Source organism: Micromys minutus, assembly GCF_963924665.1.
Source record: "Micromys minutus genome assembly, chromosome: 23".
NCBI lineage: Eukaryota > Metazoa > Chordata > Mammalia > Rodentia > Muridae > Micromys > Micromys minutus.
In genome coordinates this window covers 42,229,292-42,242,389 of record NC_137958.1, presented here as the reverse complement: position 1 = coordinate 42,242,389, position 13,098 = coordinate 42,229,292, and the positions used below count along the sequence as shown (strand labels likewise).

The 13,098-nt window shown below is 40.9% G+C and overlaps 1 protein-coding gene across 4 annotated transcripts in view; it reads left to right on the top strand.

The window, feature by feature from the left end:
• The window catches only part of CTTNBP2 (cortactin binding protein 2), a gene marked incomplete at its 5' end in the record, with an annotated part of 137,984 nt that overhangs the window by 99,801 nt on the left and 25,085 nt on the right, over window positions 1–13,098 (top strand). For all 4 annotated transcript variants that reach the window (XM_080936326.1, XM_080936325.1, XM_080936324.1 and 1 more), the window contains 5 exons: window positions 3,578–3,853; window positions 6,346–6,441; window positions 7,655–7,734; window positions 11,939–12,025; window positions 12,111–12,210. In XM_080936326.1, coding sequence (XP_080792452.1) covers window positions 3,578–3,853; window positions 6,346–6,441; window positions 7,655–7,734; window positions 11,939–12,025; window positions 12,111–12,210 — 639 coding nt within the window. The remainder of the gene's footprint in view (window positions 1–3,577; window positions 3,854–6,345; window positions 6,442–7,654; window positions 7,735–11,938; window positions 12,026–12,110; window positions 12,211–13,098) is intronic.

The window sequence follows — 13,098 nt, the reverse complement described above, 5'->3', positions numbered from 1 at the left end:
CGTTTCAGTAATCTTTTACCTTTGGGATAAGCAACTTTGACATCTAAAATAATGTTTTGACCTCTAATTGCACACTCAGAAATGGATCCATTTTTCCCTTCCTCTCTCTCTCTTTGCTCTCTTGCTTCCCCTTTCTTTCTCCTCCCCTCCCTTCCTCAATTTCTCCTTCCTCCCTCCATTTCTTCTTTAATTCCTTCATTTTTCCTTCCACACAGAGCCTCTCCGCAACATGTCCATATCAGAAACTAAGCTTATTTACCAGACTGCCTTCAAACTCACAGTGATCCCCCTGCCTCAATTTCCAGAGTACCGAGATAATAGGTGTAAAGCAGTAGAGCTATATGTATCCCAGATCTACTCCCTGCTCTACTACTAACCCCTTTCCAAGCTTCACTTTGATTTTAATAACTTGCATGGCCTATTTTGTTCTGGCCACATATGTATGGCCATGTGACATTCACTGGACCATCTTTGACCTACCAGAGACCAACCTCATCCTTAAAGAAAACTGGCTTTTCCTCCTGAAGCAGCCGTCAACTACCCAAAGCTCCTCATCTAGGGGCAGGTGCTCATAAGTCCCTCCTACATAGATGATGGGATGTTGACTTGTGCAGGTCTTTCATGAGTGAGTAGTCCTGTTATGTCTGGAAAACTGTTTTGCCTTGGTCCTCCCTGGCCTCTGGCTTTCTTAACGTTTTTTCCTCCATGACCAGTCGTGAGCTTTGCATTTCCTGCTGCTGTCCATGATTGGTCTGAAATATGCCCTAACTTGTGGGTCTAGAGATAAAAATTAAGATGTCAGTTCTATGTTGTATCCATAGCAAAATAATAGATTAAGTCCTGAGGACTATGAGTTTCCTAAGGGTTCTTGGTCAGATTTACACATCATCCATGTATTTCTTCCTGGGGAGAGGACTTTAGATCCAATCAGAAAGGAATTTGATACCCAAAACATGCACTGCCTCTATTGTGCTCAAAAAGAGTATCACCCCTGTTTGGTTGTTATTGTAGCTAGAAGATTGGGAAGGAAGTCTACATTAGAAATTATCTAGATCAAGTTGGCTCATGTGCATGCCAGTAGGGGGTTGTATTGAGTGTTATTTGACATAAGATGACCCAGGCCTTTGTGGGCAGCCTTATTCCCTAGGCAGAAGGTCCCAGAACAATATAAGAAATAGAAAAATCTGACTAGATACAGCTAAGAAGAAAGCAAGAAAAGATCTCTACATTTTTTTCTCTTGACTATAGATATGAATATAAGTTCCTGACTTGACTTCCTGGAAATGAATGACTATAATATAGAATTGTAACAGAGAAAACCCTTTCCCCACCTCCCACATTGCTTTTTGTGATGGTATATTTTTCAGCAGCAGAAATGAAACTACTCACTCATTATTACTGCTAGAGGGTAACACATATAATGTAAACTTCAGCTTTCACCAGCTGCTTTGTTGAGAATAGATTGTACAAAGGTTTAGGAACATCTACTAAAATATAAATTGTCCAGTTGAAAGGTGAAAATGATGGGCAACACCTAGGATACATCAGGAAGGGCCATGAGAAGAATTTGCGTTCCAAAGATACTGAATGAAGAGTCAGCAGAAATCCACGATTGACAAACGTAGAGTAGAAAAGGACATCATGGGTCTTTCCAAGGGGTCTGAGGGTTGCCATCCCCAATTCCAGGGAGAGCTGTCAGGGGTGAAGCTGACATGCCTAATAAAGGTCAGGAGTTGTCTGGATGTGTGGACTGGAGATATCTATGTCAAGTCAGCAGGAGCTCTTAGGGGATGATGGACCTAGGGACATGTGAGTTTGACAGTCATCAGTCTGTCAGAGAAAGTTATAGAGCCGAGATGAGGAGAAGTCTGTGGGGGAATGGCAGTAAATATAGAAGACAATACTTAAATTGGCCACCATTAAGGAGAAAGAATATAAAAGAGAGAAGAGAGGAGATGTGGGGGCCCAGCATCATCTGTCAGGAGCAGAGGATATGTATGTTAGATGCTGAGGGTAAGATACATACCTGATAACTGGAAAATAAATGAATGGTAACCTAGTGGAAAAGCCATTTTTAAAGGGGGGAAATTGTACATTTAGTTTTATATTTCAATTATTACATTAAAATTAAATTTTACCTTGTTTTTATATTTTTAATTTGCTGTTTGAGAATTTCACACATGCCTACAGTGTATTTTGATCACATCCACTACCACTCCCAACTCATCCTGGGTAGCCTCATGTTCCACTCTTAACTTTTTTTTTTAAATAGCACATGGAATCTACTTAGTACCTTCCATTAGGCATGGTTGTTAGGTCATCCACTGGAAGCATTTTATTTTAGTGCCAAAGCTTACTACACAAGTCTTTCACTCTGTGAGAAAGCCTTTAGTAAGTTTTTAATCATTTTTTGTAAAACAAAATCTAGCTTTGCTATGTCCCCTCTGACTTTAGTTCTTGAGTATCAGAACACACTCAGGAAGTAAGCTCAAGGCAGTATCTGTGGAGACACTGTTACATTTCTACAATTTTATGTTATTGTTCTATTTATACCTCGTTGGGTAAACACTTTTGAGCAATCTCATCAAATGTCTAAATTTCCAACTTTGTTTTTATAATAGAAGTATTTTATATTCAACAGTGTACTGAATATTAAAATTAATTAAAGTGATAAGATCATAAGACAAGGAAGATTCCAGAATCAACACAAGTGATTTTTAGGAAACATAGCTGAGCCTATGAGAACAAAAGCGCGTGTGGGCCAAGCTCAGGAGGTTCATATCCTTCAGATGGGAAATTTTATCTGAAGCTTCTGCTGTTGTGGGGAGGGTAGAGCTGAGCAACAGAAGGTCAGCTCACTGCGTGCTAAGCCCCAGGAGCCTGAAGTTCCTGGTACAATACTGAACACGTACCAAGTACTTGCTGGTGTTTATCATGTGATTCTGGGTTGAATTCATCGCATCCATTCCAAACTAAAAATAAGTTACTCTCTGTATAATTGTATGACAATTCTCTGTATATTTTCCGCCTTTGGTGGAACACCGAGGGATAGCAAGACTAGAGACATTTACCAAGGTCATAGAGCAAGGAGAAGCTGCTACTGGGGCTCAGACTCAGGTCTGTCTGGACTCTTCGGGGATTCTTCTAAGCCTACTGAATTCTAACTAGCTCATGACTATTATATTATACAAGCATTTCATATATACCTTATATTATATATAAAGATAAGGACAACACAGAGAACTCTAGATGGAAGGAAGACTCCTGGTTTTCCCAATTTCTTCTCTTTTGTTAGCAGCCTGAGAATTTTGCTGCAGGGAAGAGTCAATGAAGTAGAAAGGCTGAGATACAAGGAATGACAAATGGCTCACTTTATATGCTCCTGAAGAAATCATGGGGAGACTGGCAGACCAGTATCTGCTGCAGTACAAGAAGACTCAGCTTAAAATTGACTAAGATAGTTGTCTTTTGACTTATCTTTAAAATCTTCATATCTGCTTATTCTATTTAATAGCTTTGCTCCCCCCACCCCTATCAATGCTGTTTCTAAACTTCCATCTCTTTGTTCTTCTAACAGATGCTCTTAAAATACCCTTAAGGATTTCCACGGATGGAATGCAACCAAGCAACGATGGTTCTGACGACTTTGAATGTGAACATACAATATGCACTTTAAACGTCCGCAAACAGACATCATGGGAAGACCTTTCAAAAGCAGTGAGTCAGGCTCTGACAAATCACTTCCAAGCCATCTCTTCTGATGGATGGTGGAGTCTGGAAGATGGGCCATTTAATAACACTACTGACTCCTGCATCGGTCTTGGCACCAGCAGTATACAATCCATCATGCTAGGTATGAGCAGCTTTGGAGCGAAGTAAAAGCTAGACGTCTGCATTTATTTGTGTTCGGGGGGCTTCGTAGCCTGATGGTTCACTGATGAAACACATTCTAGGTTTGCCTGTGGCAGCTGCCAGTACTGAGAACCCTGAGCCATCACAATGAAGCCATTACATAATGTCGCCTTGTTGCTATAAAAAATGCTTTTATGCCTCAAGTAATGTTAGAGAGTAAATTGCTGGAAAGCCTTTGGTGAGGCTTTGTTATTACAGTTGCAGTCCAGATAAATGGGAGAAACGAGCCAACCAGAGATGCTCGCTTACATATAGCTTCTGAACGTAGCTCCAGATTGGCTCTTAGGCTCTGCCAGGTGTGTTACGCTATGTTAACAGTACAATAGTCCAGGAGTTCAGTGTGGTTTAGAATCAAAAGAAACCCTTTAATGAAGTTACATTCAAAGCTCCCACATGGGATAGGTCAAAGTGGTAACTGCTTATTTCTAATTAACTGACTTACAAAGAACTTAAAGAGACAAGATCTGTTTTCCAGTGAGCACAGTAAGAACTCAAAAAGTATTCCTTGTCCCTGGCTGATCTTTTCCCTTAGATCTGAATTAACATCTGTTACAAACACTCTTTGCAGGGTCTGTGCATGATACTTTACGAAAACACACCAAATCCCCATTGTATAACTACATAGGTATTTAATAACTTGTCTAAAGGTACCTGGCTATTGAGCAAAGCAATCAGGATTCAACTCACAGGCTTACGAAGATGAAAACATACGTGTCCAGCAGTCCAACAGAACCACGTTTTAAAAGATTGGTCTTGGTAAAAGAAAGGCAACCTTTACTTTTTACTTTTATGTACCAGCCTTATGCACCACAGAAGGTGTTTTTAGAAGCAGGTTTGCTTTAAAATATATTCCCCCTAGCTTTATAGTAACTTACTTATTATAATAACTTTGGGATAATAGTTAAAATATTATTGTGGAACTACCATGCAATTTGAAGACTGCATTAAGAAAAACAGGCATGAGTGACTCTCAGGAACACATTTTCCCGGCTAATACAGGATCATGTCTGATATATAAAGACAGAACAGAGGTGTCCTGAAGAAAGTGGCCCTGTGCCTATTGTTGTGGAACTGGTGACAAGGAGTGGTTATTACCAACAGCCAATGAAATTGCTTTTGTGAACAGTGGACATCAGATGGTTGAAGGTTCACACTTCTCACAGAATTGTAGCATGCCCTACAGTGATTTAGTTCTAAAAGCCACTGAGTCTTGTGGTCAGAGGCCTTCGTTTTCGTCTTTCTATGGACAGTTTGTACTTGATGCTATTTTTAACCTTTGTGAGTGAATTTTCTGAGTCACAGTTAAAGGAATTTCAGCTCAGCTGAGATGCAGAAGGCCTGAGGTTATACAAGTACTGGGGCTGCACCTAGATTACCTGAAATACTTGGTCTGAGATCCTGAAACAAAACCAAAAAGTTCTGGAACCTTCCCTAAAAAATGGCCCAGACATATACCCTAGAGACACTCCAATATACAACAAAGATACATACACCACAATGTTCATAGCGGCCCTATTTATAATAGCCAGAAGCTGGAAAGAACCCAGATGTCCTTCAGTAGATGAATGGATACAAAAATTGTGGTACATTTACACAATGCAGTACTACTCAGCTATCAGAAACAATGACTTAACCAAATTCTTAAGAAAATGGCTGCATCTAGAGAATATCATCCTGAGTGAGATAACCCAGTCACAAAAGAACAGACATAATATGCAGTCACTGATATTGGGATGCTAACCCCAGAGGCTCGGACTGCCCCAGAAACAACTCACAGACTGTGTGAAGTTCAAGAAAAAAAAAAGAAAAGAAAACAAACAAAAAAAACATTATGCTCAATCCTTACACACCAAGAAAACGTTGACTAATTCCAGGTTACATCCTGTTTTACATGTACTTTTTGCTCATTGTAACTAGTAAGACCTTAATGCAAAGTATCAAACCTTAAAAAAAAAAAAAAGAAAGAAAAAAGCCAAGCACTGACAAAAATGTATTTGTATACATTTATGCAAAAATGTTTAAATTTTTTTCTTTTATCTTTGTTTTTTTAAAATAAAGTTTTAAAAAAAGAAAAAAATGGCTCGGAGACTAGATGGTGAAAAACTAGATGTGCTTCAAACTGCTAGAACTTGGTGGTGAACTAGGCAGTAGTTTCAGGATATAAAAATTTTTGAGAACTTGACCTTGGAAACATCTGGGTATATTTTTGTTCCTTAGATATCTCCATAAATTACTGTTTTAAAGAAGTTTATAGAATGAACAGGTTTCCCTTTGACCCAGAACAAAAACGTCTTTGGGAAGCTCATTGCCTTTTGGATGCCCTGTGGCCTGAGAAGCTCTGAACTCTTCAATGCCTCACAGAGGAGACTGTGTTAGCCATTATGAAGGCACCGTTTGGGCTCTCCATGACCGTGTTTCCCTTTCTTCAACTAGGAAGTATGCCGTGGTCAACTGGTCAGAGCTTTACCCAGTCCCCATGGGACATCATGAAGAAGAAGAAGGTGGAGCAGGTCACAGTGTTCTTGTCAGGTGACAAGTGGTCTTCCAAACTACTGTAGTGCCTGCGGCGTGTGTGCCTCAGCACGGGCTTGCACAGGGCCGGTTCCTGAACTTCAGTGTTCTGTCTGCTTGCTTTTCAATGTACTTGTGTGATTCATACCATGAGGTCATTAGCTGTTTCCTGAAATATCTGTTTAAGGGGGAGGGAAGACTTGGAAATTGTCTGTCGCCCTTAGTTATGTCTGCCCTGCTCACAGAGTCCTGCTGCTCTCAGTGTGTCCCTCGTTAGAAGCAACCCAAAGGCAAACTGCCACGTTGCTAAGAGTAACCGACTGGCTTAAAAGAGAAATGTCTGTTGTTACTGTCAACCATAATGTCTGATATGATTACAGGATTGTGGTACACGTGACTATTAAGAGAGTGTCCACTCTTTTCAGGGTGTGTTTTTATTTATAACATAATACAAGGATAATGTCACTCAGTGGTCATAGCAATCCAGTAAATTCTTTTTCTGCTTACTTCTAACTCACATATACAACCGAGTCTCTGATTGATTTTCTTATGTAATGTCTAGTTATTAGTTTGTGGCGTATTTACTGCTTCTCAGCCCCGGATTATAAAAGGCTGATGATTTATTCATGTATCTCCTATAGTCAGAAATAGATTTTCAAAAAATGGGCGTTGACTAAAAATTTTAAGATCCAAATTATATCCGTGGCAAGTTTTTTAAACAGTTGATTGTCCACGCTAGAAAACATTGCATTTCAACCAGGGTGTTGAGTGCTAGAACTTGAGGTGGGGATAAAACCTAAAAGGTGACCCTGGACTTGTACAATTAGTAGTATTAGGCAAGACGAAAGCTTTCCAAAGACTGGGTTGCCTGTGCTAGCTTCTGCTAACAAATAGTGAAGCACTGAGCCCAACAGCATGCATTCTCAGCTCCACAGCTGCAGCTGGACTCTGGATGTACTAGCTGCAATTGCTAAAAAAGTCAGTGGACCTTCTTGGGGAAGTGTGTGAGGTGGGGCAAGGATCAATAGGGGAGCTTTTAAGTTCCCAGGGCCACTCACTGTTTAGAAAACCGTAAACAGGTGTCAAAGTTGCTCTGATGTTTCTTGGCCAAATGTCAGCTCCTATAAATCCACAAGTATCCCATTTCCTCTGTGGTAGCTTGTGTGGTGTCTCTATCATCTGTATTGCACAAGGAAAGGCCAATTGTCCTTCTCTGTGTATATTTCTACAGGTCCCCAAGAAGGCTGCCTCAGTAGTGTGACTTATGCATCCATGATCCCACTCCAGATGCTGCAGAACTACCTCAGGCTGGTATGTTGGCACTGTCATCAGCACTATTGAGACATCCATCAGGTGGCCCACGTGGACAAGTGTGGGAGCCCATGTACCTTACGCTCTGGGTTAGGACATTATTTTTCCCAACACACTCCTCCCTGGCAGCTGTCCATCACTGGCATGGATTCTTGTCACTGTGATCCAGATGTCCATTTCTTTGTCCCAGAAGGACTACCTGTGACTACTAAAGTGCTTTAACCTATGTAGGGACATATTACCTGCCTCCTTAACAAGGATGTGCCATCAAACAATAGACACAGAATAGACACGTATATCAAGATGCCTTACGCTAAGCGTTTACAATTTAAAGTTGAGTAAAAGAGTTTACATCAGTTGGCCTCTTTTATAGACACCAAATAATTAAAGATTAAATAGCACTAAAGTTTATTCTTTTCACATATCTAACTTGCAGCAGGTGAGAGTTCTGGGCAAGGCAGACATCCAAGTTCCAGGGTCTCAGCACTGTATTCTGTTACCGCTTGCAACCCATTCTGAGTTAAATCCTCTGGTAGTGGATCCCAATAGATCTGCCACCTGAACTGGGGACCTTCCCTACCTGCATTCTAGACTGCACACCATTCACTCCTGGTACCAATTTGTCTTCGTTAGGGTTACTATCACTGTGATGAATCACCATAACCAAAAGCAACTTAGGGAGGGGAAGTTTTATTTGACTCAGTTCCACATAACAGTTCATCATTAAAAACAGCAAAGGGGGGAGCCTGACTTCAGGAGCTGATGCAGCTGTCATGAAGGAATCTTCTTCCTGGTTTGCCCAGCCTGCTTTCTTATAGAACCCAGCACCACAAGCCCAGGAATGGCCCTACCTCAAACGGGCTGGGCTCCCTTCTCCAGAATCACTAATTAGAAAATGTTCCTACCTCTAGCCATGTGGAAAGATTTTCTTGATAGAGATTTTTTTCCTCTCAGATTACTGTAGCTTGTGTCAACTTGACATAAAACAACAGCTTCATTTTATTTTGTAACACTTCATTCTATTAAATAGAGAAATGCTCCAGTGAGCTGACAGGGAAGTTTGGTTTTATAAACATTGAAGATCTAAAGCTAAGGCGAGAGAATTGATGTGAATTCAAGGACAGTCTAGGTTACAAAACAAAGAGACCTTATCTCAAAAAAACAGAAAACAACAAAAACAGGGTTTTGACTTTTATAGTTTCAGTAAACATAGATAGATAGATAGATAGATAGATAGATAGATAGATAGATAGATAGATAGATAGATAGATAGATAGAGATAGATAGGTAGATGATAGGTAGATAATAATTTTGCATATATAAACTGTGATTTCTCTTGTGTTTCTTTTATGTCTGTTCTATAAAGAGTGACCTCAAAAAAAAAAAAAAAAAAAAAAAAGTGGCTACAAATCACAAACCACAAAGGAATTCAGTTTCACTTTTCATTTTAATATCCCACATGCTAGTTGAACAGACTTCTAGATCATTCCATACATTCCAGCTCCACTGGTAGCTCTGCTCAAATTTTAAGTAGTACCAATTCTTGTTAGTAGTTTGTGCTTTCCCATCGATTCCTGGATAGTTGCATGGCTACCCTCTCCCGTGTGTACATCACAGACCTGAGAGTGACTTTTGAGGGACGTGAGCAGCTGACATGACTAAGTTGACAGTAATACCCATTCATGCCTCAAAGACAGTCCATAACTGCTTTGAAACTCTGTCAGAAGAGGCTGCAATGAAATTCCTAGCCGTAAAGCCTGTACTTTTAAGGGACAGCCACCCCAGTTTTAATTAACACAGCAATTCCCCATCACTTTCCCAGTCTTTCTTGTGTTTAATGTCTCAGTATAGCCGGCCTCAAACTGACTCCGGGCAGCGGCCCTTATGCAGACAAACAACAGTTGAGGTTCTATTGCTTTAAAATACCACAAGTCTGAAGACACATCTCAGTTGCCACATGGACAGCAATGATTCCATTGTGTTAATCCCCTCCTGTGGGAAAATGGCGCAGAAGGGGGGATGTTAAGGAATGGATGGGACGTTGTTGAGATCACTTGTTTCACAAAGCCCTGATTGATGTGTGATGTGGGACTCCCAACATCATGTAAAGGCGCAGAGTAAATTGAATTAGTGTCACTCCTGATAGTGAGGGAAGCGTACCTTTACTAATAAGCAAAGTGTTACACGGTAGCACCATAATTGCATGGCTCAAGCTATAATTCTAGAAGTCGAACTGGATTGCAGTTTTCAAACATTTCCTTTTCACCATCAGTTCATCAAAACACAGTAGTAGCTTACCTACAGTCCTTTATCTGTAGCACCCTCTGCTGGAGGCATGGGGCATGGAGTATGATTTTTGTTTTTTTTTTTTTGTTTTTTTTTGTTGTTTTTTTTACATTATGCCGAGTTTGACCTTTGCAGAAATGCGATAGGATAACTCTGACATGGATGAGTTGTTTTCCAGGCAAAGCTCTTTATATGTGTACCAATCTCAATGAACTAGCTATAATTTTCTAAGTAATTAGTTTAGGTTGGTTGCAAGTGATAATCAACATACCTATATATCATTTGATCAAAGGGAAAAAGAGTGAGCAAAAGATACCTGTAAAGGAGATTCTTGGTAAGCATGTTTTAAAACACAAAGTAGGAGGAATTTTGTACCTTCATTTCCTCTTTTACCTACTCAGTAACCTGTTGGTTTATCTTCTATTGCATGTCATAGAGGATATTAAGAAGCGCACACATGAACAGTTTACTGCTAGTAAGAAAGGTCCCTTCAGTAAACTTTAGATTGTTCCCTGTCCTTTACCCTACAAAAGTGCATGTGCTAGCAGGCGAGGTGAGGCTTTTTCTAGCTTATCTCTGAAGCTGGAGCCCTTGCTGTGATTGGTTTCAGAGTCAGCCTTCGGAAGTGTAGACAGGAGAGCTGTAGTGAATAGAGCACCCTTGTTTTCAGCAGCGGAACGAGATTAAATTGCAAGGCCAGTTAAAAAATCTCAGGGGCAGCGTGTTCAGTAAATCCTGGAAATCTGTCTCCCATTTCACTGGGGTGAAACAATCCCTGGGGTGAATGTGGAATGGCACCTGGGCAGCAATGCCTAGCACACAATTTACCACTAAGGTGCTTTGTGAAAAGTGGCACAAACCTCAGAAAAACAGAGCTGAGGTCTCCATTAGTGAGACGCTGAAACTTCCCTGCCACTTAGGGAGTATCAGGCTGATTTTCTGACCCCTCCCTGAAATGAGGTAGGAACCACTGCCACGCCCCTCTTTGTCGTCTTCTACAAGATTGACACTTTGAAAAACCTGAGCAGTTAGGCTCTACTTCGGCTGCACAGATCTTGTCTGCTCTCTCGGAGTGAAATCTTTCATATCCATTAGGCGATGTAGAGACACCCGGGTAAGGAGGTTGATGAGGACTGGTGAGACCATACTGAGGCCTGAGAGGCGCATTACTCACGAGCACTTTTGTGGAACTGCAGAGAAACAGCTGCAGCTCATCCCTGTGCATTTGCCTGTCTTGTTGGACAGCGGGATGTCGCAACTATTGTTGGAGCCTATAGTTTAATCAGTGAAGTATAAGCATGAGCCAGTCATTCACCCAGTGACCCTAAGGGGCTTAAGTGAATCCCAGAGTGGCACCCACTTCTCGTGTTAGTATAACAAATTCCCCATTGTTTTACAGCATTTAGACAACTGAAACAATGAAATGGCAATGCTGTACCCGTAGGACAATACATTTTGAAAATGCTGCTTTAACATGTCACAGACTAGACAGCTTGCAATAGAAACAGTTTGCCAATAAAAGAACAGTATTTAACTTCAGAGAAAAGTCACGCGTGGCTACAGAAACATGGCCTTGTATACCCTCACAGTCAGTCCTAAGCTCACCATCAGGGGCCCCTGAAGAATGATGCTTTTTAGTTTTCCTCTCTAGTTCACAGAATAATGTCTGGCAGGCAGTCCTTGTGTGCCCCTACCCTGAATATATCCCTGGAGCTTCTGCAAACATATCTTAGTTTCCAGGGGAGAGGAGGCACAGTTCAAGTCTTAAAGGAATTTATGAGTCTAGTTAATACTCCTATTCTCAGATCTCTTTATTCTCTTGAATGCCTGGGGATAATTGGAACCTCTGTCCTTGGGTACCACCCCTTCCCTTGTCAAACTAGCATCTTCACCCAGGAATTTTCTTGGCTTTGAACAGGTTGAGCAATATCATAATGTCATTTTCCATGGCCCAGAAGGAAGCTTGCAAGACTACATAGCAAATCAGCTTGCCCTCTGCATGAAGGTATTGAGTATTTCCATACTATGACTATTTTTTTTTTGAAAACTGGGAAGACTATAGAACTAATATCCCTATGTTGTCATCACAGCACCGACAGATGGCTGCAGGATTCCCCTGTGAAATAGTGAGAGCTGAGGTGGATTCAGGTTTCTCCAAGGAACAGCTAGTAGATGTGTTCATCAGTAATGGTAAGACCTTTTCCAGGAGCTGACCTGTGATACCTCTCTTCCAGTCAGGGCAGACAGTCAAGTACAGACTGAGCTTTGCTGTAAACATAGACAGCCAAGAAAGATGGGAAGCAATGAGTTAAGGCATTAAGATGCAAGGGGGACCAACCCAGCACTGCAGAATTGATGTTCAGCATCCCTTACAAAGAACTCTCCCAATCTGAAACTTGGAGAGAGACCCCTCTGTCTTGAATCACAGCTACCCCTGAAGGGATTGTCTGATCCTTCTCAGGTAAGACTTTCCCCTAGGAAACATCCATAAAGTTCATTTCTGTCTCTTCACGTCACCTAACTATAGAGTTAGCAGTAGGAGAGCTCTTGGGACTTTGGCTTTGAACTTCATGTTACATCACAAACTCTTTGAAAGCGACTTCTGTGGCTCATAGTCTTATTTGCTTGAGTGACTGAGTAAATGTCATTTTTGAAGGATGCAACCCTAGAAAGAAAAAAAAAGGGAGGAAAGAAAGAAAGATATTGATGTTCTTGTTCAGAAAAGGAGATAGAAGTACTAGCAAATGGGACAGGAAGTGATAAGCTATAAGGTAGAGTACCATGACTTGGGAAAATGCAGCATTTGGAGGTTTTGTTCATTGTAGCACCTTGTACTGCTGAAGAGCCATGCCACGAGACCCAAGGTGAAGATTTGAACAGTATACTTGAGTAAATTGATAAGGAGAGATCCATCTTCACTCTAAACTCAGAGAAAAAGAATAGGGAAGGTTGCATCATCTCCGAATACAGGATATTCTGGATTTGTCTTAGTGATTTAAAGGGATCAACACTTCCCCTCAGTTTTTAATAGCAAAACTATGACCAAAATGGTGAGGTCTGTCTACTGCACCCTTGTCT